Source organism: Drosophila innubila, assembly GCF_004354385.1.
Source record: "Drosophila innubila isolate TH190305 chromosome 3R unlocalized genomic scaffold, UK_Dinn_1.0 2_E_3R, whole genome shotgun sequence".
In the NCBI taxonomy this organism is placed as follows: domain Eukaryota; kingdom Metazoa; phylum Arthropoda; class Insecta; order Diptera; family Drosophilidae; genus Drosophila; species Drosophila innubila.
In genome coordinates this window covers 466,775-492,249 of record NW_022995380.1, presented here as the reverse complement: position 1 = coordinate 492,249, position 25,475 = coordinate 466,775, and the positions used below count along the sequence as shown (strand labels likewise).

The window sequence follows — 25,475 nt, the reverse complement described above, 5'->3', positions numbered from 1 at the left end:
GGAAATGCAGTCATAAGGAAATTTCATTATTACCGCGCTTACACGCTAATGAAGCATGTAAAATGTCAATGTAGTTGTATGTACGATGTGTGTGTGTGTGTGCCATATTTGTGTTTGTGGGTGTGAGTCTTTGTGTGTGTGTGTGTGATTCTGTGTGTATTGTTGAGTTGGGCTGCTAGTTTTATTGCAAATGTGTGTAATGAATGTAAATTAGTAAAAAGTTTTCATGTAGCTCGCGTTCGCATGTAAAAAGGAAACGCATCTGAGCTAACCTGCGGCAAGCAAGGATCTCTATATATAAGCAAGTGTGTGTCTCTCTGTCTGTCTGTCTGTGTGTGTGTGTGTGTGTGAAAGGATATGAATAGCGTTCGAATTAGAATACATAGCAGGTGTGTAGTCTGAGTTTGTGTGGATAATTATGAGCAATCTCCAGAGCCACCAATTGCCAACTGCCGACTCAATTCTCTTTGAGCAATGACCGACTAAGCCAATTAGTAGGAATAATATGCAAATGAGTTAAGACATTGCGCAACTTTTAAGCACTACACTCAATTGCTCTTTAGTATAACTAATAATTTCTAATGGGCAACACAATTTTCCACTTTATGCAAGTTTTATCGTTATTTAAGATTTCAACCAACAACTGACAACCAACTGAAAAGCAAATAATTAAGAAGAATTTTTAGCGATTAAAAGTTAAATGAATAAACCATTGAATACCCTTAAAAACTAAAGTTCCAAAACTAGATATATGTTGTTTTATTGTAATTAGTTAATATTGATCTAAAAAGTCAAAATTTTAAAATGATTTTTCTCAAACGTAAAAACCAAAAGTATGGTTGAAAGAATTAATTAAAGCTAACATTTATGTTATTTTTTTTTTGCGGCATTATTTCTGACTTTGACTAGAAATTTTAAGGTCTCAGTTTTAAAAAATTTGATGTCTTAAAATCGAATAAAATATGTTTTTCTATAGAAAAGATAAGTAAATTAATTAAAACATATTCAATAATTGTATTAATAATCTGAAAAAAACCTAAAAAATTAAAACTTTTTAAATTGTAAGTATAGATATAAGTCACACAAAAAACACTTCTACACGAGGTAAGAGTCTAGTGACGAAAGCATATTCGAACACCAACATTTCTGATGCCCAATTTTGTGATTTTTTATGTGATATCAGAAGTTTTTGCAATTCCTTTGGCTTTTGACATTGTAATTTTTCTTTAATATAAAGACAAAAATAAAACATAATTTTAATATGCGTGGCAGCTAGTTTAATTCATTTAAACTAGTTTAAGCGCGCATTTACAGAAAACAAAACAAACTGTCTGGCAACACTAGATATTTCTGCAACGCAAAACAAAAGAAAACTGTCTGGCAGCAATGGTTGTTTGTGCAAGGCAAAAGCTGTCAGCCACACTCTCAAGCTCTGCCCGCTACGCCTGCCTTGTTGCTGTTTTTTTTTCAATTCTAACTAAAATATATATATATATATATATATATATATTCAGTTGACAGGCTATATCTTTTAAAAACCTCAACCAAAAGATATGTTTCATATTCCAAAACACGCGTATTACAAAATATTGAAAATCAATAAAAATCGTTATAGCCACATGTAAGCTTAGAAAAACCTTATTTCAACTGTAAAATTTTACCTGAGTGATTAAGAAAAAAGTTTTAAATTACGCCTAAAAACCCTCTTAAAATACCTAAAAATACCTTTCCCCCTATACGAGTATATACGTAGGACATATCTGCAGCTTCTTTGGTTGGGAAACTGTTGAGATTTAGATTTTAGAGGGATTTAGCGTTTTCCCGCCAAACTAGCAGTTTTTTCAAAAAGTCGTAGAACAAACATTTCGAGATTTTCGAAGAGAAATACATCCCCATCATAAAAATTAACCTTTTTTTTAGCGCTTTGATACAGACAAACAAACAGACATACTGACTTTTCATATCATTTTGGAAAGGCCACTGAAAATTTTCCCTCCCACTTACACCCCCAGAGTTAGTATGCATGTTAGTAAGGACTAAACCTTTCGATTGGTATATAGCTAGATGTGATCGGGCAGTCGAAGCAAATTTTCCATATTAGGTGTATATACTGGTCGCATTCACAAGGTTTGCTCTCTGATAATTTTTGTGATACCTATGATACTTCTGGTGAACGGCAGTGATACCGTTTCATGATACCAAATTTTGTGTATCATGATACCTGAGCATGTATCTTAAAAAATAACTGCTACTTTGAGCTACTTTTCTGCTCCCGTCAGATTTTCAAATCGAAATACATGAAATGTTTATCGAAAGTTTTCTTTGTTATCATTGATAACAATGTGCAACAGCAGCAGCAGTTTTTCAATAGCAAAAAATTTATTTCAATTTATGTGAGACATGATGGAATTAAGAAGGTTGAGTACTCACTCACCTCAGGAACCAATGTTTTCACCACTTTAAGAGCATTTTGACAGATAGAGAGAGACGACAGTGAAAACATGCTACGTTGAAAATCTGTTCTCCGTTCTCTTCGCTCTATTTCGATATTTTGTGAAATACGTTATACCCGTTACATCGCATGCAAAGGGCGTTTGGTCCGAAAACGATTCATTGCGTTGAGGCACTGCATTTGACAGAGAGCCACAGATTTTTCATTTATTATGCATTTTCAAGTGGTACTATTTGCTCAATTAAATAATTTGAACAATTTTTGTTTTTCATTTTGACAACTCACTTTCACCACGAATCATGGTGAATAAAATTGGCTCCGAAAATGAGCCACCCAACCTTGTTAATTTCATCATGATTAGATCGTTTTAATTTAATTTCCTATCTGCGCTGTTCATAACTTTTACCATCGATAATTCGATTATCAGGTGTTGGCAGAAAAATGTATTAAAGCGTTTACCAGGAAGTATCAGTAGCACAAAATTTGTGTGATACTTGATCAGGGAGCATTTTTTCTGGTGAATGCGACCATTGCTAGTCGCCTTTCGAATCCTTCGTGCTGCTTTTGTCACTAGCGCGAACTGCCGTCCGCAGTGATATAAATATAGATGACAAATATGCAAATAGATAGATATACTCGTATAAAAAAATATATTGAAAATTAAGATTTAGATATGTAAATAAATATACATATACAGATCCATAGATAGGTAAAAAAATAGATAGATACAGATAATTATATATACAGATCAAAATTCTAGCGAGGTTCGTGTTTCAAAAATATTTAAAACCAATGAGTTCAGTTTTCAGTAATAAAAATTAAAGAGCCATTGTTAAATAAGCAAAAAAATAATAATAATTTGATGTGCTGATGTACGAAAAAGAGAATGTGAAATGCATAACAGTCAAGCAGAGAGAGAGAGAGAGAGAGAAAGAGATAGATGGAGAAAGTTGAAGGAAAATTGAATAAGATTGGAGTTGTATTATGTATATTATTATATTTAAATCTCCTTGGGTATAGAAACAACAGCTGCAACCTATTAGATACAAGTATGCAAAACCCAAAGCAACAATGACCAAGACAGATTCTGGACGACAGGACAAGAGAAGATGGCTGATGATGGTAGAGTATCCCCACCACAGTGTGGAGCAATGCATTGCATCCTTAGCATTAAAATAAGCAAAGTAAACTAACAAAATTCGTTTATCAACGCCAACGTTGTCTGCAGCGTAAGGAAAGTTCAGTCAAGGTGCAAAATAATTTGTTGCAATCAGCTTAGCAGAAAGCTGGGGAACTATACAGCAAAATTCAGTAGCTACTGGCTGATGGCTGATGGCTCCTAGCTGGTACATGGTGCATGGTACATGGAAGCCGGTGGCTCTCTCCGGAGCTGACAAGCATGGCCGGGCAAGTTTTCAATTTAGGTTGAATTATTATGACCTTAATTAACACGTCGTTTCATCATCAAATGCTGCACTTCGTCTTATGCTTTTGTTGTACATTTTTGGCATAGAAATGCTGCTGTCTACCTTTAACGCTAACGTTCCCGCACCCTAATCTCCATCTCCATTCCCCTTGAGTTCAACTTAGCCCTGGCCAGGTTGAGCTGCTGATTCGATTTTCTGCAGACATGCACTTTTGCCGGAGCATAGCTCTAATCCCTGCCAAGTAACTGTTGCTCTGCATCTAAGTCTGGCAATGGGTCTGTCTGCGTCTCCGTCTCTGTCTCTGTCTCTGGGATGGGGTTGAGTTTTACTAATTTTGATTTTAATTAAATTCAAACTATGTTGACGCGCTGCTGGCGTTGACGACGTCATCGCCGTTACCATATTACTTATGTAGCAGAAATTGTTGCACCTGCTAATTGAGTAGCCGAAATGTTAATTGAAAATGGCCCAAAACTGCCCAAGACATTGGCGCAGCTTTAAAAGCCGAGCTTAGAGCATCCAATTGGCTGTAGGCAGAAAGAGTCATCATTCATCTTCATGCTGTCTGTCAGCCGTATATATGCAATGACTATTACATCCTTCTATTTACTTTATGATTTCTTTTTTAATTTCCCCAAGGTATTTAGAAAAAATTTAATAATATCAAATGTGACGCCAAGCACTGCCCGCAACCCACTGTGCAATGTACACTGTACTCAGTGGACACGCGGCTCATGTTGGGCACTGAGCACTGCACTATGGGGAATTTTTCCGATTTTTCGGAATAAATTAAATTTTGGAAAGTCCAAACTGTATTGTTACATACCAGAAATATTAACAGAGCTTGCCACTGTTAAGGTCTAACAGTGCTAAAACAGGTTATGCAATTGAAAAGCAAATGCTGTCAGAATTGTAAGATTTTTCGTCAAACTTTAAATATAGAAAACTATTATATTTTGTCAGTAATTCGAAGAGCTTTGCTTTGCAATCTATTTAGAAAGGTTTGTACTATGTGTTTAAGAGCTTGGATTGTATAATTTGGGCGTATTTTCCTCGTAACTGTATACAAAATGGCCCCCTCTCACTCGATAAATATTGAAATTAAATCTCAACTTTATATGGAAATAATAAAATATGTCCACATATGACCACCATAATATTTATGATGTATTGTAGACAAATTGGTTCTTGTTATATGCGTGTAATAATATTCGGCGAAAGTTTCGTACTTTTTTTTAAGACTAACTTTTTAGCAAGTAACCTCAGATTTCAAAATACAGAGTTTATTTTCCCATGAAACTTTCCGAAGGTAAGAAGCAAGAGTGGACATGCTTTTTGAGCTAATTTAACACAATAATTGTCTGCATTTATTTTAAGACTATTACACGAATTTTTTAATATAAAAGTAAACAATTTTTTTTTAGTTTTTACAACGTCCGACGTTGACTAAAACGCCATAAGTTTGGCCTGAAAATGTTAAAAAATAATAAGGTATTCACAAAAAAGTGGTCTTCAACCGATAATTTATATTATTTCTATACGATATAGTTGTCCGGTTTGGATCATAATTTTACTGAAAAGCTAGTAGTATAATAGCACACCATACCTGCAAGTCTTGTGCTTATAGCTTGATAATCCAGAATAAAGTCCATTTGCGTATTGATGTTATATTCCCAACTTTACTCGATCTCAAGTTACTAATTAACTCAAAAAAAATGGCAAAACTACCCATAGTACACTGGACACTCAGCAGACCGCGCCCAGGCCCAGGACATGCGTACATGTAATTTCATATGTATTTGTTAGCAAACACTTTTGCTGTTTGTGTGTGTGTGTGTGTGTGAGTGTGTGAGTGTGTGCTTGTCTAGGTTTCCGCTTGGCCAAATTTGTTTACACTTTTTGTGTCCACTGTGCTGCCCACTCATAATTTCATTTTGAAATGTTTGTTGTATTCGCGACAACGAACGGCGTGGCGCTTCCAAAACTTTTCTGCCCCTGACATATGGCGCTAAGCCTGTCACATTATTAAACTTGCTTCATGAGGCAACTGGCAACTGGTAGCCGGCAACTTGTACTGCTCGGCTCATTTAACAAGCTCTTTTAAAATGGGCACCAGCAGAACCCTTGAACAACAGCACGTGATTTGCATACAAGAAAACCGCATGAATTTTTAGCCAAGAGAAAGACGTTGCCTTATAACCAGTGTAAAGAGGGGGAACGGTAAGCAGTTCCGAACTTAATTGCATGCCAAATGAAAAGTTTAAAAAACCAAAAATTAAATGTGCGTTAAATTGTGAATAGACATGTCCAGCATTTTAATGAACGCTAAAATAGCTCTTAGAATGCAATTTATGTAAATAAACAGAATGTAAAAGGGGTCACTTAATGACTGCAATCATCGATAATGCTAATAAGTAAACTTATAAAAGGCAAATGCAAATTTGAATCTTGAAATTCTACTGCTTAATTTATAATAGTCTTTATATAGTTCCATAGTGCCACTCAATTATTTGAAATAAATTACGAATTTTCCTTTTATAATAATAAACTTTAAATTGATTAGTTCAACTCATTCTTAGTTTTAGTCGGTCATTTAAATTGTATTGAAATTTATAAAGTTTTCTTCAAGATAAAATAATAAATTTTCTCGTAATAGTTACCCAATAACGAGGATATGCAGTTAAAAATTTGCAATATAATGCAAATTCAAATAGTTAAACTACGAACGTAGCGTGCAAAATCTTAAAAGTATTCCACAAGCGAACAGACTGTGATTTTCTTGATTGCTAGGCACGACACCGTCCCGACCCAAAACGAGACTATAGGCGCGAGCCCGACTGAAGAAAGTTTTTTTAAATATGCTGTGACCGTTTTGGTTAAGAATCAAAAATTTATAGTAAGTTTACGTAATCATTCGATATGGTTTTCCTTAGATCGCATTTGTGATTCGAAATCCTTTCACTTCTTGGATATTTTTTGATTATAACTTAATCAAAACTAAGCAGACTAAATAGCTCTGTGGTTTCTGGGCTGTAAAGTCTAAATTAACTTTAAAGCAGACATGCTTTCATTCTATTTACACAATTTTTAATAAAAACAAATTAAAAAAAAAAAATTATTTCAATGTTTTATGAAAATTGATGTTTTGAGAAAAGAGTCTATACAAAACGGAATGTCCCAAGTGAGCGATGATTTTGATGTTCATTTTACATATCGCCTTTACAAATACATGTTAAATCATTTGTGCTACAGAAGCTCAAAGTACATATCCGTCAAATCTAAAATATTTTAAAAATTTGGAGAATTAAGAAAATTTAAATAATCATTTTTGAATAATTAGTTAAACATAATAGAGCACCCAATGGAATCTTTGCGCTCTCCTAACGCCACTAAACTAAAGATTGGCCTGCCCCATCCAATCACAAAATCTGATAAAAATGTGAGTATGTCGTGGATATTTGTAGTTTCTCTATATAGTCGATTTCTCTGCAGGACTTTACAGAGGATGAGAAGAAAATTATAGGGGAGCTGAAGCAACTTTATTTAGAGACCATTAATTTGGATGTAAAAATGCAGCGCGAAATTTACAATATGGAAAAGATATACGAACAAAAGCACAATGAGATTTTTGAGAAACGCAAGAAGATTCTCGAGTAAGCGGAGAGTTAAATTTATTGAATAACCATATAAATTTCGATTTACAATTCTCATCCACAGTGATTTCAAGAAACAAAATCATGGTGACTCCACGCACAATGAGAATGTGTCCACCTTTTGGCTGAAGGTCCTTAAAGCCTCCTATACTGAATTCATTGGCAAAGAGGATGAGAGAATACTGTCGGTGAGTATGTGAGTGAATTATTCGGAGAGAACGCTTTCTTATAAATGACTTTTTTAGCACCTTTGTGATATACGCACCAAGCATTACAATGATGACATTGTCAAGTTTGTGATCGAGTTTACATTTGATAAGAATGATTATTTCAAGAATCGCGTTCTAACCAAGACCTACATATTGAACTGTGTCCCTGATGTTGATGATCCGTTGGCCTACGATGGCGCCGAGATAGTCAAATGTGAGGGTTGTCACATTGATTGGAAGCAGTCATTGAATCGCGATAAGAAGGGTCTGTTTGGTCTAACTTTCTAAGAAATTCCAAGTTGCATTTTGCATTTATTTTTCTTATTTAGATCAACCATCATTTTTTGATTTCTTTTCGCCTCCCGCTCTACCTGACGATCCGGAGGATCCCAACTTTAGTGATATTAATGTTAAACTAGCTAGAACTGTATTACAGCTATCAAGATTTTAATAACTTGTTCTTTCTATTCGACAGGCTATACTACAGAATGACTTTGAGCTGGGCTTTTATCTAAAAGAACGCGTTATTCCAAAGGCCGTCATCTTCTTTACTGGAGAAATAGCAGATTGCCAGAGCACAGATGGTTCAGATACAGAGTCCGAAAGCGATGACGAATCGGATGTAGAGGGGGGCGAGGAGGAGTCCTCGACCAATGAAAACGACAAGTAACCCAAAATACACATAGCATATGAGAAATAATACAAGTCATCTGAGTTTTCGACACATTTTCAAGTTCTAATTGCATTTAAGTGGAAAACGAAATTGAACAATTGTTTATTCAACTCACACAACGGCTACCAAATAAACATTTCATCCAATTTTCAATTCCAAAAAAGGTTTATCGTTTAATGCTTAACAAGTAGTTTTATACATTCCATTAAGCAGACATATAGTACATTGTTCCAAACATAATACTAAATAACTCTGTGCTACAAGCCTTGACATGTAGACAGAAAGGGGCCAACACAGCTCCAATATGACGGGCTCGTTAACTTGTCTACGCCATTGTAAAATAGAATGGTTAATCAAGCGAGGGATATTTAAAGAATTTCAGGAAGGGTACCGTGCATGGGGTAAAAATTCTACTGCTCGTCAGGTTGCTGAGAAGACTGAGAAGGTGGCTGTTGTTGTTGTTGTTGTTGTTGTTGTGGTTGTTGCTGCTGCTGCTGATGCTGCTTCTCATCATTGTCAATGCTGCAATTCTCGCTTGGATCTTGTTCCGTTTCTTGCTCGGATTTAACAAGTTCTTCAGTCTCTGGCTGCTGCTCACTCGTTGTTAAATGCGTGGCAATCACTTCACAGTGTGGCTTCAACTTAATAAAGATACGTAAGCCCAACATCGTGATGCTCGTTCCACTCACATCAATGTATCTTAGATTCGGTGAACACTGAACCAAATGCTCCAGCGTATAGTTTGTGATGTATGGATAGTTTCGTAGCGAGATGCGTTCAAGCCGATTGTTGGCGCACCGAGGTGAGTTGCGTATCCAAACGACGTCGGCCTGAACAGGATTAGTAGGCCGACCGAAACTGTAGATAGCTCGATCTGAAACGAAGTAATGCGTCGGCAGTGAACTCGAGTGTGGACGACTGCTGCGACGACGGGCATATTCCCTGTCAAGGGGGTCCAGCATGTTCCAAAACATTGGATGTTGAACAACCTGCTCGAAGTTGCCTCGAGCCTGTGCTCGGTGGCGACGTGGATGCATGACGAGCATTGGCTCTGCCATGGCCTGTGGATTCATGTAGATCACCTGATCACGACGTGGAAGAAACCGACTGTAAGCCGGACAATTTCCGTGTAATGTGATTAGCGGATCCGCCACTTGTTCCAAAATGGAAGCCATTGCACGTGGTCGTGGACTTTCGGGAGGTGCACCATTCTGTACATAAATGTAGGCGCGAGGAGTGGCTGCTCCAGCTGCTGCAGCGGGCTCAGGATTCTCAGCGTTCTCGGCGTTCTGTGCTGGCGGTGGCGATCGATCACGAGCAACACTTGGTAGTGCTATAAGAACAAGCTGAGACTGAACTGATGCACCGGCAGCAGTGCTTATCCCATTGCTATGTGATGAAGGATTATCAGATTTGTCGGAGGAAGACGCTGATGTCGACGATGTATCCTCATCGTCGGACTCTGATGAACCGCGTCTCATCAGCAGTCTTGCTGATGAGGATGAACGCTTCATATCATTGCCATCCTTTCTCTCATTGCAATTGTCCGAAGTAAATGTATCGCTTTGTGGCTTTTGAGAATCTGTTGTGGTTTCATTACCCTGCGCAATTTTACAGGCGCGCAAATGTTCCATGGCGGCTCGCGATGTTGAAGGCTCGTCATCACTAAGTATTTTATGATGATCTGGCTGGGTGGGATTAGGTTCCTCATTGCCAGTACCATTAAAAGTCTTCGCTGGCAATGTCGCCTCCTGTGGTAGATTGGGTGGAGATTCCAGTAGTAGTTCCCTAAGAGTTTCAATAGCACTGAAGCACTGAAGATCTGCATTGTTGATAGGAGTTAAACGCAGGTCAAGCACCTATTGAATGATATATGTGAGAGGTAAACGCGGTAATCATTAAGTTAGCAGTATATTTTAACAAACCTCTAGTTTTTGAAACCCAAATCGGGCAGCCATGCTTCCATAAGGTACAAATTTGCACAAACTCTGACAGCCCTTTAGACTTAGCCGACGCAAGGAGGGCAATTTCGAGAGTGCCATAATGTAGTAGGGTTCAAACCAACTGTTATCTTCAATGCTCAAATCCTAAATGAGTAAAAATTATTTAGACTTCAGTTGAAATTCAAATTAGCAAATTAGTCACCTCCAGGTTAATCAATTGCTTCTCTATCGTGTGAAATATACTCTTGACATGATCTCCAACTTTAACACTACAATCCTTTAGAGTTAAGCGCTTTAATGATGCTGGGAATTCCGATATGTGTATCTAAATTAAAGAAATTTTATAATTGCAAATTACTTGATAAATATAACGTATAGTTTCTTACATATTCGAAATCCAAGCTAACACCCTGTAGCTCCAAAACTCGCAATTGTGTGGACACCTTCGGAAATATAGATGTGAGGGTGCATGTAAATTGCTTGAACTCGCCGGAAACATGCTGAGAGGAAGGTGGACCGCATATTTTGATTGTGTGCGTCTTTTCTGTGGCACGTCCGAGTATCTCCTCCAATATGCCAAACGGCAGCGGCGCCTTGCTCGTATCGATATTATGCCAGAAACGATGGTCCAGGAGCAAACTTTCAAAACGGGGTGAAACACTACCAATACAAAGAAAATACCCAAATAGTAAATACTATTGGTGTGGACTGTGTTGATTTCTTACAGCATCATCGCCATTATGGATGAAGAGTCCAGATACTTAAATATCTCGAATAGCAACTCATTGCAGAAGCTAAGCAGATTGTGGTCATGCGACTTCAGCACCTGCTGATGCTCTGTTTTGCGTTGTTTCGGCTCTGGCTGCTCCTGCACGGGCTGGGCCAGGTCCGCCGGCTTCAATTCGCTTTGCGAGAAGCGTCTCTTTTGCACAACAACAACCTGCTCCTGCTCCAGCTCCTGCTGATAATCTGTTTTGCATTGTTTCGATTCCAGCGTCTCCTGCACGGGCTGGGGCACGTCCGCTTGCTTACATTCGCTTTCCGATAAGCGTCGCTTTTGCGCAGCAACAGAAGCGTTGTGTACACTATGCATATTTGTATCTCCTTTCAAGCCCTATATATTTTAAAACTCAACTATTTGCCGAAAATGAAAACAGCACGTCAAACCTGTCCAAATTCTTCTTCATTTGCTATTCCCAGGGACGCGCAAACAGCTGATAGATAATTCCATTGAAGACGATTAAACCTGTTGGCCTATCGATAGTTTCAGTGCTGCAGAGGTGCGATAGCTGTGCAACTTCACAGCACTGTTCTTGTCTCGTGTGTGTTCGCTGTTTTGCGGAATTATTATTATTGAATTAAAATGTCTTTATTAAGGCATATCCGCAAACTGAATGCTTTGCAACGGCTTCAGCTAGGTGTGGAGCAGCAGCGACGCCAACTTTCGGATACGGCTCTAAAGAATTCAACCCTACAATATGAGAAAGATCCCCAGCCGTTGTTCACAGATGCCGAAACACAGCGGCTGCTTCAGTCCATGACGCAACTGCAGCTGGATAAAGTGTTCCGAAAGCGTACAGTGGCTGACAACAGTACGGAGACCAAGTTTATGACCACCGCTCAGCTGGAAAGAGAGTTTGATCATACTATTGAGAAAGCCAAGAAATTACTGCAAATGCCGCCCGTCGTTCAAGTCAAGCAAGACACTGAACGCATCATATCGAAGGATCCGGCTTTGAAAGACTTTGCCACAACCAAATATGTCTTTACGGACATCACATTTGGTCTACAGCACTCGCAGCGAAAAGTGGTTGTTCGCGATGTGGACGGCACCTTGGCTTACGCATCGCTGGACATCACGAAGCGGATGAACCAGCTATATTTCCCGCTCGACGGTCGCAAATCCTATACGCCGCGCATGTTCAGCGACGAGCAACTATTCCAAAGGTGTCTAGATGATAACAAATACGAATTTGTGCTGGATCGTCTCACAGTCCAATATGAACCCTACGAGTCGGAGTTTCACAACATTTCAGCCAAGGTATTTGAGCACTTGAATGAAACAAAGCAGTTTGACTTGTTGCGATCTACTCGTCACTTTGGACCCATGGCCTTTTTCTATGCCTGGCATCGTTGCATTGACGATCTCCTATATGATATGATACGCCGGGATTATCTGAGTAATGCTGTCGAGCTGATTGCGTTGAGCTACAAGTTGCACAAAGTGCCGGTGGATTACAAACAGACGCTCAATGAATTGAATGCATTGCAGCCGGCTCCAGACCAGAAAGCACTCGCTGAACTGCGCAGCTACCTCAGGAAACCGAATGAGAAGGGCATCCAGGATGAAATACAAACAGCGATTGGTAAAAGTGAGCAGGATTTCGCTGCCGATGAGATTAGCTTAAAGTTCATTGAGCAATACATTGGCAGTGAACATGCGCTGAAGAAGGTGCAACTGGAGTTGGCGGTTCAAACACTAAAGGAGCTCAACCTAGAGAAGCTACAGCTTTACCAAGGATTAAAGAAGGCACATGGTGTGCAGGCGTCATAAACGATCATTTTTATTGTTATTATTCACATAAATAAACACGAATTAAAATTAGAATTTACATAGTGGTTTCAGTAGCTTCTTCAAGCGCCTGTAATTGGCCAAGATGCAACGTCTCTTGTGCCACACACAATTCCGTGTGCTACTAAATTGTTTGAGGCAAACAGTGCAACGTTTTGGATTCGATTTCTTACGCCATTGTGAGATGTTCTTGGCCAGGTAAATGTGCTTCGCCTTGGAACAGGCAGCTTCCCTCAGGCGATGTACCAGGAACTGTGTAACTGAGCTGAAACTCTTGCGACACTGCAGGCAATAATACGAATTAATGCCCAGGTGTTTGCTTAAGTGTCTAGTAAGCTCTCGCTTTGAATTGGCCGTCACACTGCAGTGCAGATGTGGACATTGCATGTTTATAATTGGTCTTGACTTGGCGTTGACACGAGCCAGGCAACTATAATTGTGCTGACCTATTAAACTTTGACTCTCGACCATCTTTCCACAGCCTGAACAAAGTGCTTGCGGTCCAAAGTGCACTGTCATATGGCTGTGCTGCTCCTGCAAGGAGTTGGCGATCTCGCCACACACCAAACACTCCAGCATTCCATTGGGAAACATTTCCGTATGTTGGCTAGCATACTCAAGAAATTTGCCTTCGTTTTCTCTCTCTTCGCTCTCATTGGTTTCTGTCGACTTGGCTAATAAATCATTTGCAAGTTCCCATTCATCGGACGAGTCCCTTTGACATTGCACTTCCACGTCAACTGTTGGGTTCAGATTCACTTGCACCGATCTTTCACGGCAGGGATTCTTTTCTGGTTCGATTTTTGCGGATTGAGCCAGCTGTGTGGTTGGTTTACTATTGTCTATTTCACTTTTATCATCCTGTAGCTTATTCGCCAGACTTCTGGTGATATTTGAAACCCCTTGAATATTGTTTTCCATTGCAAATTTCGGGGTAATGCACTTAGTTTCCACACACAAGAATTCAGGCAGTTCGTAAATTGGCACAGATATTGGTGTTATCTGTTGCGAAAATAAAATTATTAATACCAAAGTCTACATTGTTTTTGAATAATAATGACTTTTGCCTGGATTTTCTGCAAGTGCATTTTGCTGTATCAACAAATCGTTCAAGTTTCCGCCAGACGATTGTTTTGTCGAAGATTCTTTTTCGTACTCGGTGAATTTGCCATTCACATTAAACGCAATCTATCTTAGCTATTTTATAGCTATTTCTGTCTATTTTCAAAGGTCGATGCTAGAAAAATTTAAAAATCCGGAAATGTGGCGCCTTCAAATGCATATTCATCTGTTTTTGTATTAGCACTCAAAAATTACTTTTCAGCCAATTGCGGTTACACTGTGATCACAATCTGTAGAGCCACACAATTTACATTTATTTAGTTTTTTAGCAATATTTTGTTAGTCATTTAGCATCTCAATTTTTGTCTTTTTCGATGCTTTCCAGCCAGAAACATTTTTTCTTCCAAAATGTGGGCAATAGTGTAACCTTGTAGGCATTTTGACCGTCAAAGAAAAAACTAGTCGGAAAGGCTATGGCCGAGACCCCGACCATCGAAATACCCGTTACATACTTTTAGGAGCTTGTATTGCCATTACTGCCGTTCTGTATAGCCGATCTTACTGCGATTAAGTAGAAAGATAGTTTATAATCACTGCGGACGGCAGTTCGCGTTAGTGACGAAAGCAGCACGAACGGTGCGAAAGGCGACTAACAATATATACAGCTAATATGGAAAATTTGATACGACTGTTCAGATGTAGCAGATCGAGTTAAATACCGATCGAAGGGTTAGGTCCTAACTAAGAAAATGGCATACTAAAACTTTTGCTAACTCACCAGGTTAATTAGATAAGGGGGTGTAAGTGGAAGGGACAAAATTAAAATGATTGCAGCTAATGACGCCATTGGGGACTTTTGTAATTATTTTCATTTATTTAGTATAATTAGAAATAAAAATCTGGCACATTGCGAAAAAATACAATATTCTTTTAACCCGATCTATTTTTATTAATAATTATAATTTTTATATAATTTAGATATCAAATTGAATATGGTTCGTCAGAAAATTAGATATCAGAAATTTTGGGACCTCTAGACTTTCGTCACTAGACTTTTAACTTCGTGCGGAGGTTTTTATTTTGTTAGATTCATTATACAGGCAAGTTCAACAAAAAAAAAAAATACAAAAAATGTCTGTATGAAAAAAGTAGTGCTACAGTTAAAGCAGCAAAATTCGACTTGTTATGACTTATTTCTGCTTTGACTGTTTCTAACTACTTAAAAATAAACTGTTGTTTTTGTTTAGACTTCTAACAAATCTGAAGTCGAAGTTAAAGTCGAAGCGAAAATCAAACAGTCGACTGTTGTTAGTTAAAACAGTCAACTTTTGTATTTTTAACTGTGGACTGTTTTCTTATTATAAGCAGCAGCAAAATTAGAAAACAATAGACTGTTTAACACAGAAAAGTCGACTGTTTCAAATTACAACAGTCGACTGTTTGATCTTCTGCTTTGACTTTGACTTCGACTGCAAATATTTAAAAGACGAAGCAAAAACAAAAGCAAAATATATGAAAAGTTATAATAAGTTTTTAAAAACTGTTCAAAACATGTTTGATATTTGCTTTGACTTTAACATCGACTTTAGATATTTTCGAAGTCGAAGCAAGAGCAAAAACTGATTATAAGTTTTTAACGTAAGCAGCCTTCATCAGATCTTATTTTCAAGCTGCTTCAAACGCTTTTTAAATTTTAAAATTCCTGTAATGGTTCACCAGATGATTTTTGAAACGCAAAATGAGCAGACTGCCCACTGTGCAAAGTATCGTAGGAAGCAAGTACTAGTTCCGCAAGGGATCTTCTGGATATCTGTACAGCTAGCATCATGGACGCTTCAGAATTAAGCATTACTGTTAGAATTTAATGTTAAAAATAAAGAGAAACTAAAGTTCTACGGATATATTTGAAATACATTCAGACACAGTTTAAAGTTTAAATTTGCAGCTATCTAGTTTTAGATTAGATATATAATTTTTTTTTTTTAATATTAATTTGATTATTTTACTTTAAAGTTCATAAAAAATATATGTATATATTAATATTCACAGTGCAATAATTTCAAGTTTTAAATTTTTGAGCGATTTTTTCAAAATAAAATTTGAGTTATAAATTTTTTACTTGTTTTTTTCTTTATTAAAATGTTACAATTAAATTCTATTACACTTTTGCTTATAAACGAAAGAAACAAATTATCGTCAATTGGTACAATTCATCATATTTTATACACCGTTATCATAATCGAACTTCTGTCAAACAACAAACGCAAACCACAATATTACAACTTATGTGAAGGGCGAAAAAGTACAAATAAAAAAATTGCAAAAATTATATGTTGGTGGTGGACAGATAATGAATATAAAATCAGTTAATGTCTCTCATTAGAGGCATTAAATCGCCATGTTTTATGTACAAAACGAAATGTCTTATATGTATACGAAGTTTGTCGTTGAACGTGCGCGAATGTTTGTTGGTGGGCCATAATGGATTAGCCTGGATATTGCGGAAGTCCCTTTCATTATTTTTTATCAATAAGTCAATTATTTTATGTGTTGTTGTGCTTTTGCTCCTGTTGTTCCATTTTATGGTATTTCTAACTAAATCTTTTGCAGTAAAAATTAATCGCAATAAAAGTCAATTCTTTTGTTTTTAGCGATTTCTAGAAGTTCTACCACTTCTTCTTGTGCTCATCCATGGAGACACCACCGGGGCCCAAGGACACAATCATGAGTAAGCCACCAATAACAGATAGGGTCTGAAATACATACATTGTTTAATAAAAATCAAACGTTAGAGAAAACAAAATGTCATTTAGAATTACCTGGAAAAAGTCATATTTCAAGAAATCCCTGAGCGGTTTGTACGACGGAATAGTCCACCAAGCATTATGGTACAGATTGAGAACAGTCAGTAACGCGACCAAAATTAACGCAGACAACTTTGTCTTGTAGCCAAGCACAACAAGAACCATCAATGTGGAGCCAATAATATCCTGAATAACATTCCACACACTCAATTCGAAACGAATTAGCGTAATGAACATGAATGCCAACAGAATGCGGCCGGCCAACTGCATGAAATTCTTGGGTTTATTATCACCCAGAGATGGCACGCCTGCAAATAAACTGCGTCCTTCGATTCTGGCCTCGGCAAGCACAAGGAGCAGGGCGCCGATCAATGCAAAGTTACGTAGCAAGAACTGGAAGTCCCACAGAATGGAGTAGGCTATTGTCTACAAAATTAAACAGAGTTTATAAGAAGCTTAAGGTGTTAATGTAAGTTAGATAATATGAGATTTACCTGTAGTACTACAATGAAGAAGAGCAGACCGACAGCAATGTCAACCTTGAATCTAGCCATGACCATACCGCAGCCACCGAGCTGTCCAAACAGATTGGTCAGCACAAAAACGGTTGCCAGAAACTTGCCACATCCCCAGCTCATGTCCATATATTCGCGCTGCTCGTTCCATTGGAAATACATGCGCAGGCCATCCTCGAAGAAGGTGGCAATGAGACAGAGTCGCGCAACAGTTGGCAATACATTTTTGCCGCGCTTGATAACCTACATTAAGGAAAAAGCAAATTTTTAATAGATTTTAAGATTAGTTATTGTCTTAGCAATATCAGCATCGAAGCAAAAGCGAACTTTCTTAATTGATTTTCAAGACTTCCGAACTTAAGCAATACTATAAGTATCAATATTTTTAAGAAAGCTGAGATAAGATAAATTTATAATATTTATAATATCAATATTTTTAATGGAGTTTTAAGCCAAAAAAAAAAATATGGATAAGCAAACAAATAACAAGAGAAACAGAGCTTTTCTCAATTTAATCACGGGTTTCTACTGCTCAACTATACGCATCAATATTTATAAGAGAGCGGTCAGATATATGTATACAGAAACAAGATAAATCTATAATATTTTAAACTGATGGAGAAATTAATAATATATACAAGTTGTATAATACAACTAATAATGTACATTGGAGTTTCCCCAGTTGAGTTCTTAAGATTGCCTCAATATACAAATGGCTCTATCTATTAATGTTATAATTGGAGTTTGGAGATAGTAGAAATATGCGTAAAGTGCCCTTGTGTCGGTGTAGTGATAAGAGAGTAAAAGGTATGAATTTTGATAAGATGGACATCCACTCAGTTTTAATATGATAAGAGTTTCTAATTTACAATAGACTAGAGCGTGGCTTTTTCGAAAGACAGTGTTGATTTGGCAAGACAGCAGACGGAGAATGACGTGTCTCTCAGCTTCTCTTCGTTGCCATTCGTTATCTGTGCGCTCTTTTATTTGTAACGGGTTTTGATGTCTGGTTCGATCTCTCATGGCATAATTTGAATATATGTAAATACTTATGTAAAATCACACACGCTGACACGGCACACAAACACACTCACATATAAATGATGTGTATGCGTGTAAATTGAAAAGCGAGCTAGTATTAAACAATTTCCATTCCCCAAAACTTATTACGGAACTCGAACTTGGCGATGTTGTTGTTGCCGCTCACTCTCACCACTTTCACTTGCATAGGCCTCGCATATTCATATACACTCACACACACATACTAGCAGATAGAGAAGCGCATATGGCGTACCCTTAACAATTGCCAATTAGATATGAATTTTGAACCGACAGCTGCATTTGACAAGTTGGCACCCAAAATTTAAGACAAGTTGATCTGTAATGGTAAAGACTTTAAAGGTCTCATTTGGTGGTCAGTACCAGCCAATTACGCTGCACTTGAGCTTCGAACTTTGCCGCGTTTGGATGACGTTGGCAGTTTTCTATTGCTTTTGCTTTAGTTGTGCTACAACTATTGGCCGTTTTAAATGGCTATAAATGGGTGCATAACCATTTGCAAGTGGCTCTGATTGGCCTTTAGTGAGGTCGAATGCCACTTTCACGGTTTATGATCCTAAAAGAATTACCTGTTCAGCCACATCTTCCGTTTTTGCAATGTATTCGTTGGGTATGCTCATGTTGGCAGTTCCTGCTGCTGCGCTGCTTATGCGTTCTACGAGGCGACGATGAAACTTGCAGCTAAAGACATGCACGTTTTAGCAAAAGACTCCTACAACTTGTATCGTCACTGTGTTCACTAAATTAAAATTAACAAAAAATCATGAATAAACCAGGAAATTAAAACACACACACAACACGGGCGGCTGGCGATATCGAAGCGCTACACAACACGGGCACTACGAGAAGGTTGGCAAAGAGAGAGCACTGGTCGCCTGTTATCGATAAGCAATAAGTTGCGCTTACCTGTGAATGCCGATTAATGGCATTCAATCGTGCATTAAAGCGTGCTTGGTTCGTTTTGTTGTAGAAAAAAATAAATAAATATTTATATATACAAATATATAAATTAAACACACACGAAAATGGCAACAATAGCTAAGCGACAAAAAGTTGAAGATATCGACACGCCGAGTACTTCGGAGCAGACCAAGAAGCACAAAAAATCAAAGAAATCGTCAACAGAGGTGACTGGTGAATTTTCAAGCGACTGGGATGTGGAGGACTATCGAACGGAATATGAAAGTGAAGAGCACTGGGAACTGCGTCGTGATTTCATGCTTGCCCATAAAGATCGTTTCGATGAGGAGCGCTTAGTATGCCTGGCACAAACATTTATCAACATGGAATTCATGGGCTGCAAATATCCCAAAGATACCATGTTGCTGGTCGCCGAGATGTCCAAAGATATTGCCGAAGAGTTCCGGAAGAATCGTGCCTTACGCTTGAAGCGAACGTTTGTCTCTGCTTCGGACGCAGCGGAACAGCGGGCCAAAGGTAGAAGGAACAATAATAAATAATGATATGTATAGGACGGCAGAAAATGATTTATAACACTAGTAAATATATGAGCTTGAGACCACAAAACCGTGCTTATTCCAAACATTCCAAACTAGGGCGCAAAGGTGCAGCTGCAACCAGGCCACAGATACAGATGCAGGTGCAGGTGCATACAAACAGCGGCAGCCGAGACCGGCTGTGCTTCGGCGGCGGTGAGCCAATAAATCTCTTTGATGGATTACGTTTTGGTAATCTTGTCATTTATCTCACTGGTGGACGTAGCTGTCTGCGTAACTCGTGCACCACAAGCAAAACAAAGTACGAAGAACGACCAAGTGAAGCCCAGCCTGTAGATGACACCTCCAAAATGGCAGAGATCCTTGTGAACGATCAAGTGATTGCAACGGGCAGTGGCGAGAACCTAAAGGCAGCCAAGTTGGCCGCATATAAGCAAGCTATCCTCTTTCTACAAACCCACTGCTATAGCATTAAGGTAGGAATGTGATTTGTAGTTGGAACATGAACGACATCTCTGTTTTTGTAGCTCAATGCAAGCCGTGAAACCATCATAGTCGAGAAGAGCAAACATGGTGTCAACATTAATGTGACCAAGCAGTCGGCTGACAATTTGGGTGAACCCAAGTTGGATAGAAACAACAAAGGCTATCATATGATGCGTTTAATGGGCTGGTCTGGTGGCGGCTTGGGTCGCTTAAAACAAGGACGCGAGGAGCCCGTGGGGTAGGTGTTTAAGACCCTTAACTTTGCAGCCTCCTTCAAGTCTCAATTCTCGATTGATTTTCAGTTACCTGCTTAAAAACAATCGCATGGGCTTAGGCTCCAATGATCCGCATGCCAACTTGGCTGATTATAATAAGCTTATCGAGAACTACGTTAATTCGGATGATATGCGGGATATGCAGTTTGAGCCTACTTTCTCAAAGGAAGAACGCGCCGCTTTCCATCAGTAAGCAAATAGTTTGGTTTTACTTCTAGTCCAGATTCTAAACTCCTTTCTTTTTAGAGTTGCTAGTAAATTTGGTCTACGTTCCAATAGCTACGGTGCAGGTGACTCTCGTCGGTTGCTGATAACGAAAAAAGTCAGCTATGAAATAATACTTAATGAAGTTCTGAGCAGGCGTAACCCAAAGTTCTGCGATCGTTATTTCGTACAAGTTCCTATGCAAAAGGCGCATCTGTTTCCAGGTCATGTTGCTGCATTAGATTTGGAAAACATAATGGAGTAAAGTCTAAAGTATCTCAATTTATTATACTAGTATATTTAAAGTTTTCTGCAGATACATGATAGATTTAAGAATAACAAAATAATATTACATTAGGAATATATTTTTATAAGTTGTTTCAATAAGCTAACATAATCAGCGATTGTTTTGTTAATCTTCGTCGTCTTCGGAGGATAAAGAGGCTTCCTGTTCGGCTTTATGATCATTGATCTTTTGCTGCAATGTCAGATCGGCTTGAAGATGATTCGGTTGAATGTAGCTTTTAGTTGCACAGCCAACAACTGGACAACGTACGCTCATGTTATTCTTAATGACAGACATCACGGAATCACGATCGTAGTGATGACCACACTTGATGTTTCGCATGGGATTCAACATGAGTCCCTTGGTCCATGGATCATACATTGAGCAAGCCGTGTCACCGGTTTCCACAATTTCCATGATTTCAGCTTCCATGTTTCCATTAGATCCGATGGCGGTTGAAGCATTCACATTACCAACTAATTCATCTTTAAACTCTTTGTACTCAGACGTTAGCTTGATATTAGAACGTTTTTGTGCTTCAGATGCATTCAAGTCGGCATACTTCTTTTCAAATTGTTGCAGGGTATCGCTGTCATTGCCGGCCATTTCTAGAATTTGATCAAGACGTTTCTGTTTGGTTTTCAAGCGAATTAGAGTTTCGCCCATTGCCAAACGCTTCTCCAGTATTTCATCGTTGAACTTCTTAAGCTCATCTCGAAGTGTATCTCCAGTACCTTCAAATGATTTCATGTACTCGGTGTTCTCAACAATGCACTTTTTCATATTATCAATATCATTAATAAAATTCATGGCAAACACTTGTCTTTTTTCTAAAATAGGAATAAAATTAACGAGGTTTTAACCGCCCAGAAATTGTATTTTATTGTTTACGTTAAATGCTGACTGCTAAATACGTATCTGTTTGAATGACAGTATTCACAGTACATCAAAACGCCGGTGTCTAGTATTGGGAAGTTGAGTTCAGTTTGCGTAGCCAGTTAAGTGGCTTATTTAACAATATCAATCTAAAATTACGGCCGTCGATTCAGGGCTTTTCAAATAACTTAAGCTTTCATTTAAACTTATTGTAGCTGTGCAAAAAAGTTTAAATCATAAGAACACATAATTTTAACTGAATAAATGAACAATATAGTTCATGAGTGACTGAAGACTTCGCTCTTTGATTTGAATGACTCGCTCAATTGAACTTGTTCTGAACGAAGTGACTCAAATTTAAAACGCATCTGTTTGAATGGCATTGTTGACACACAGTACAACAAGCAAATTGCTTGCGTCTCTTTGTTTTGATTTGAGGATCCAAACTGTGCTCCTCCTTTAACATGAGCAGGTGTCCTCGATGCAACTGCGAAGCAACTGGACAGAATCGTTTAGTGACAGACACTTGTGGTCACAGTAAATGCCGCTCGTGTCTGCTGGCAGATGTTACCGACTGTTCGGAGTGCAAAGTGGCAAGTGGAATATCAACAGTTGATGTTTTACTGCAGCCTGAATCCGAGAAGCAGCTGACTGACACCATTAGTGGTAATCATATAACTGCCACGACCCAGGGCTATTACTGCAACGTGTGCAACAAGTCGTTCCGCAGTCGCACCCAGCAGTATTACCATCGCTCCTGTGGCAATGAGACGCTCAAGAAATTCGGTTGCACGCAATGCAATCGCGTAAGTTGTAGATTGAAGTACATCCAAGTCTTTTATTATCTAATGCTTTCTTTAACTGCCTTATCAGCGCTTTGCTTCTCGCTCCCATCTGAAGTATCATGTGAACAGCCATGGAAATAATCCGAGTTTCAGTTGCAATGTTTGTGACAAAGTCTTCCTGCAAAAGCTCGTGTTGCAGCGTCACATGCACATCCATAAGCCCGATGCATTTGCCTGCCAACAGTGTCCAAGATTATTCCGCACCCAAAAGACGCTAGCCACACACAAAGTGATCCACAGTGGTGATAGTGATAACTTGCCCTACAAATGCGATACCTGCTCAAACCGCTATCTAACCAAGGCCAATTTGAAGCAGCACAGACTGAAGCACGATCAGAACAGCACCAGATACAGCTGTCCTGTGTGTAAGAAATCCTTTCTACGCCAGTCCACACTCAGGTTGCACCAAAAGCGTCACACCAAACGTGCCCGTCACTCCTGCCCCCAATGCTACAAGACTTTCAATGATGTGGACGCACTTACTCGGCACATTAAGCAGCATTCCGCGACGGAACGTTACCGCTGCACTCAGTGCGATGTCAGCGTCAATCGGAGGGACAACATGCTGAGGCATCTGCGATCCATGCATCCAGGAGTTCAGTTCGAATCTGGTGTGCAGATCATAGGTGCAAAGTCAATCATTCAGGTTAATGCAGCTCCAACGGAGCCAGTGCAAACTGTACGCTACAACAGCGTCATCCAGAGTGTGGGCAATGTGGAGCCCGTGAAAGTGGCCATATCACAGCCCGAGGTTGAGCTGGAAAAGGAAACAGTTGTGGCACCGTCGCTGCCCGATAAAATGCAAAACGAGAACGTTAAACTCTATCGGAAAATCATATTAGATTTGGACAATGAGGAGTATTCCAATGAGCTGACCAACGGCATGGACATGGACCTTGCAGTTGCCACGACAGATGTGCAGCAAGTGACGATGCCACAATGCCACACAGAGCCGCAACTTCAACGTGTTCCCGTCCATGGCAGCTCCAATTTTAGCGAACGCCATTGGCGCAAGAATTTCATTCTTGCCAATTCTTACGACAACGAGCACATTAATTAATTTGGCCCAAATGGGACCTTTATGAACTGATCAGACCTTTGTCAAATTCTATATATACACATAAAGAGATCGGTTCCGCGTCGGTTAGACGTCACAGCTGGTTATATATAGCCAAATCGAATACTGGCTGTTTGCCATATTTTCAGCGTCGACGTCAATTCAATAACCAAATCATATTGGTAAGCAGTATTCAATATGTGGGACGAGCAATCGGAACTAGCCGCGCTTCAAGAAATATATAACCTGACTGCTGGAGATGAAGCCAAAAAGAACTGGCGAAAATTGCTTGTTTTTGGCAACACTTTGGATCAGCAGCTGAAGCGGAAACTGCTCTGGATTTGGCCTACAGCATCGGACTTAACAAAATTCCACCAAAAACTGGATCATCTTGGACTACAAACAGTTTTAAGCATCGGTTGCGGCAGTGGACTTCTGGAATGGCTAATATCTGCTGTTGGTGGCGAGAAGTTACGGATTTGTGGACTGGAAAGAGATCCCAACTGGTGGCGTAGCAAGTATGCCGTTCGAAGCTTTATACCTCTAAACTACATTGAGAATGCAGAGACCATTGACTCGAGATCGAGTTTGAATGCCAGCTTCTTGAGCGACTGTTGTTCCGGGTTAATGCCGAGTGCCTTGCTCTTTTGTTACTTTAACAATCGCAGAGCCTTTCTGGATTATCTTAACGTATTTGAAGGAATTTGGATTATATTGATAGGCCCAGAGCCAGGTTTTGGCATACACACGGATCCCAATCCGTTGCAACCCGAATTATCCAACAATTGGTGGGCGTTGCATGCGCTAATCGATTGGACTGAACATAATGTTGTGGCAATTTATAAGAAATTGGAATAATATGTAATTTAATAATAATAATAATATTAGTATGTGCCTAATTCCTGTTGACCTCTATGTGAAATCTACATGCCGGTATTGTCTGTACTTCCGCAGTCACGGTGCTGTTGATGCCAAGATTACTGAGAGCGCCACGCACCAGGCCACAGGTGAAGGCCACAAACTTGGGAGCTTGCTCCAGTTGTTTGGCGCCCGGAGAGATGCGTGTAAGGAAACGGAATGCCTTGTCCTGGACGACGTACATACCGTGATTGTTTGTACGTAAATTGTCCACTTGTTTCTTATAGATCAGAGTCCAAAAATCTGTGCAAATGAACTTCATGGTTTCCAGTTCATCCTTGAAGCGCGTGCCATCCCGTGTAAGACGTTCAATCAAGCGATAGCCAGTTGTGAAGCCAATGTACTCCAAAGTGGCCAAATCATGTTGATCCTGCGAAGAGCGCGACCGTAACGTAAAAAAAGAAGCAATGTTTTTTATCGCACTTACCTTACTGGCATCCAGGCAGTAGTTAACTATTTCGGCATGCAAGCAATCAAAAACTATTTCCTCAGACATTTTGTAGAATATTTATAATCTGTTTATTGTTACAAATTGCATTTGCAGTGGCCCACAACAGCTGATTTTGGCGTAAGCATGTGAACGGCAACGCCTTGACTTCGCTTGAAAACTTCGCTATTTAACTATCGACTCTCGAAAACAACCTCGCTATTATCGATAGTAATTCAATGTTCTTGCATCAATAGCAGTGTTGTCAGAATATT

General features: G+C 39.0%; 10 protein-coding genes across 11 annotated transcripts; 5 read left to right on the top strand and 5 right to left on the bottom strand.

Annotated features, from left to right (window-relative positions):
* Window positions 1-7,177: 7,177 nt before the first annotated feature.
* On the top strand, window positions 7,178-8,560 carry LOC117789695 (nucleosome assembly protein 1-like 1). The gene is made up of 6 exons (XM_034628786.1): window positions 7,178-7,318; window positions 7,372-7,532; window positions 7,597-7,720; window positions 7,778-8,006; window positions 8,071-8,150; window positions 8,217-8,560. The coding sequence occupies exons 1-6, from the start codon at window positions 7,241-7,243 to the stop codon at window positions 8,409-8,411; spliced, it is 867 nt and encodes a 288-aa protein (XP_034484677.1). The 5' UTR covers window positions 7,178-7,240; the 3' UTR covers window positions 8,412-8,560.
* Window positions 8,561-11,551, bottom strand: LOC117789692. Of its 2 annotated transcripts, XM_034628782.1 has the most exons (6): window positions 11,083-11,551; window positions 10,744-11,017; window positions 10,560-10,682; window positions 10,340-10,501; window positions 9,596-10,273; window positions 8,561-9,565 (listed from the first exon to the last, which is right to left on the bottom strand). In XM_034628782.1, exons 1-6 carry the CDS (start codon window positions 11,448-11,450, stop codon window positions 8,825-8,827), a joined length of 2,346 nt encoding a protein of 781 aa, XP_034484673.1. In that variant the 5' UTR covers window positions 11,451-11,551; the 3' UTR covers window positions 8,561-8,824. The 2 variants fall into 2 exon arrangements, with proteins under 2 accessions (XP_034484673.1, XP_034484672.1); XM_034628781.1 differs by having other exon boundaries at window positions 8,561-10,273.
* Window positions 11,552-11,647: 96 nt separating this feature from the next.
* On the top strand, window positions 11,648-12,967 carry LOC117789693 (28S ribosomal protein S22, mitochondrial). The gene has a single exon (XM_034628784.1). The coding sequence runs from the start codon at window positions 11,721-11,723 to the stop codon at window positions 12,909-12,911; it is 1,191 nt and encodes a 396-aa protein (XP_034484675.1). The 5' UTR covers window positions 11,648-11,720; the 3' UTR covers window positions 12,912-12,967.
* Window positions 12,893-14,075, bottom strand: LOC117789694 (zinc finger protein 268). The gene is made up of 2 exons (XM_034628785.1): window positions 13,991-14,075; window positions 12,893-13,931 (listed from the first exon to the last, which is right to left on the bottom strand). Exons 1-2 carry the CDS (start codon window positions 14,015-14,017, stop codon window positions 12,960-12,962), a joined length of 999 nt encoding a protein of 332 aa, XP_034484676.1. The 5' UTR covers window positions 14,018-14,075; the 3' UTR covers window positions 12,893-12,959.
* Window positions 14,076-16,098: 2,023 nt separating this feature from the next.
* Window positions 16,099-19,229, bottom strand: LOC117789768 (surfeit locus protein 4 homolog). Its single transcript, XM_034628901.1, has 4 exons — window positions 18,939-19,229; window positions 17,290-17,553; window positions 16,811-17,221; window positions 16,099-16,744 (listed from the first exon to the last, which is right to left on the bottom strand). Exons 1-4 carry the CDS (start codon window positions 18,987-18,989, stop codon window positions 16,658-16,660), a joined length of 813 nt encoding a protein of 270 aa, XP_034484792.1. The 5' UTR covers window positions 18,990-19,229; the 3' UTR covers window positions 16,099-16,657.
* LOC117789770 (NF-kappa-B-repressing factor) lies at window positions 19,209-21,076 on the top strand. Its single transcript, XM_034628903.1, has 5 exons — window positions 19,209-19,818; window positions 19,956-20,302; window positions 20,354-20,550; window positions 20,615-20,776; window positions 20,834-21,076. Exons 1-5 carry the CDS (start codon window positions 19,395-19,397, stop codon window positions 21,054-21,056), a joined length of 1,353 nt encoding a protein of 450 aa, XP_034484794.1. The 5' UTR covers window positions 19,209-19,394; the 3' UTR covers window positions 21,057-21,076.
* On the bottom strand, window positions 21,070-21,939 carry LOC117789769 (E3 SUMO-protein ligase NSE2-like). The gene has a single exon (XM_034628902.1). The coding sequence runs from the start codon at window positions 21,885-21,887 to the stop codon at window positions 21,204-21,206; it is 684 nt and encodes a 227-aa protein (XP_034484793.1). The 5' UTR covers window positions 21,888-21,939; the 3' UTR covers window positions 21,070-21,203.
* Window positions 21,940-22,368: 429 nt separating this feature from the next.
* On the top strand, window positions 22,369-23,886 carry LOC117791856 (zinc finger protein 271). The gene is made up of 2 exons (XM_034631760.1): window positions 22,369-22,759; window positions 22,827-23,886. The coding sequence occupies exons 1-2, from the start codon at window positions 22,418-22,420 to the stop codon at window positions 23,856-23,858; spliced, it is 1,374 nt and encodes a 457-aa protein (XP_034487651.1). The 5' UTR covers window positions 22,369-22,417; the 3' UTR covers window positions 23,859-23,886.
* Window positions 23,887-24,023: 137 nt separating this feature from the next.
* On the top strand, window positions 24,024-24,754 carry LOC117791858. Its single transcript, XM_034631761.1, has one exon. The coding sequence runs from the start codon at window positions 24,054-24,056 to the stop codon at window positions 24,711-24,713; it is 660 nt and encodes a 219-aa protein (XP_034487652.1). The 5' UTR covers window positions 24,024-24,053; the 3' UTR covers window positions 24,714-24,754.
* LOC117791859 (trafficking protein particle complex subunit 6b) lies at window positions 24,668-25,360 on the bottom strand. Its single transcript, XM_034631762.1, has 2 exons — window positions 25,201-25,360; window positions 24,668-25,143 (listed from the first exon to the last, which is right to left on the bottom strand). Exons 1-2 carry the CDS (start codon window positions 25,267-25,269, stop codon window positions 24,751-24,753), a joined length of 462 nt encoding a protein of 153 aa, XP_034487653.1. The 5' UTR covers window positions 25,270-25,360; the 3' UTR covers window positions 24,668-24,750.
* Window positions 25,361-25,475: the final 115 nt, after the last annotated feature.

Bases quoted from the DNA above. Each gene is read 5' to 3' on its own strand.
- LOC117789692 (XM_034628781.1), bottom strand. From the start codon at position 11,450: ATGCATAGTGTACACAACGCTTCTGTTGCTGCGCAAAAGCGACGCTTA. The intron at 10,683-10,743 runs GTAAGAAACTAT...TCTTTAATTTAG, and splicing joins TTAGCTTGGATTTCGAATAT to ATACACATATCGGAATTCCC. The intron at 10,502-10,559 runs GTGACTAATTTG...TTACTCATTTAG, and splicing joins AGCAATTGATTAACCTGGAG to GATTTGAGCATTGAAGATAA.
- LOC117789693 (XM_034628784.1), top strand. From the start codon at position 11,721: ATGTCTTTATTAAGGCATATCCGCAAACTGAATGCTTTGCAACGGCTT.
- LOC117789694 (XM_034628785.1), bottom strand. From the start codon at position 14,017: ATGCACTTGCAGAAAATCCAGGCAAAA. The intron at 13,932-13,990 runs GTCATTATTATT...TTTTCGCAACAG, and splicing joins TGCAGAAAATCCAGGCAAAA to ATAACACCAATATCTGTGCC.
- LOC117789769 (XM_034628902.1), bottom strand. From the start codon at position 21,887: ATGAATTTTATTAATGATATTGATAATATGAAAAAGTGCATTGTTGAG.
- LOC117789695 (XM_034628786.1), top strand. From the start codon at position 7,241: ATGGAATCTTTGCGCTCTCCTAACGCCACTAAACTAAAGATTGGCCTG. The intron at 7,533-7,596 runs GTAAGCGGAGAG...TCTCATCCACAG, and splicing joins AAACGCAAGAAGATTCTCGA to TGATTTCAAGAAACAAAATC. The intron at 7,721-7,777 runs GTGAGTATGTGA...TGACTTTTTTAG, and splicing joins AGGATGAGAGAATACTGTCG to CACCTTTGTGATATACGCAC.
- LOC117791859 (XM_034631762.1), bottom strand. From the start codon at position 25,269: ATGTCTGAGGAAATAGTTTTTGATTGCTTGCATGCCGAAATAGTTAAC. The intron at 25,144-25,200 runs GTAAGTGCGATA...CGCTCTTCGCAG, and splicing joins ACTGCCTGGATGCCAGTAAG to GATCAACATGATTTGGCCAC.
- LOC117791858 (XM_034631761.1), top strand. From the start codon at position 24,054: ATGTGGGACGAGCAATCGGAACTAGCCGCGCTTCAAGAAATATATAAC.
- LOC117791856 (XM_034631760.1), top strand. From the start codon at position 22,418: ATGAGCAGGTGTCCTCGATGCAACTGCGAAGCAACTGGACAGAATCGT. The intron at 22,760-22,826 runs GTAAGTTGTAGA...CTGCCTTATCAG, and splicing joins GTTGCACGCAATGCAATCGC to CGCTTTGCTTCTCGCTCCCA.
- LOC117789770 (XM_034628903.1), top strand. From the start codon at position 19,395: ATGGCAACAATAGCTAAGCGACAAAAAGTTGAAGATATCGACACGCCG. The intron at 20,551-20,614 runs GTAGGTGTTTAA...ATTGATTTTCAG, and splicing joins GGACGCGAGGAGCCCGTGGG to TTACCTGCTTAAAAACAATC. The intron at 20,777-20,833 runs GTAAGCAAATAG...CTTTCTTTTTAG, and splicing joins GAACGCGCCGCTTTCCATCA to AGTTGCTAGTAAATTTGGTC.
- LOC117789768 (XM_034628901.1), bottom strand. From the start codon at position 18,989: ATGAGCATACCCAACGAATACATTGCAAAAACGGAAGATGTGGCTGAA. The intron at 17,222-17,289 runs GTAAATCTCATA...TTAATTTTGTAG, and splicing joins TCTTCATTGTAGTACTACAG to ACAATAGCCTACTCCATTCT. The intron at 16,745-16,810 runs GTAATTCTAAAT...TATGTATTTCAG, and splicing joins TGAAATATGACTTTTTCCAG to ACCCTATCTGTTATTGGTGG.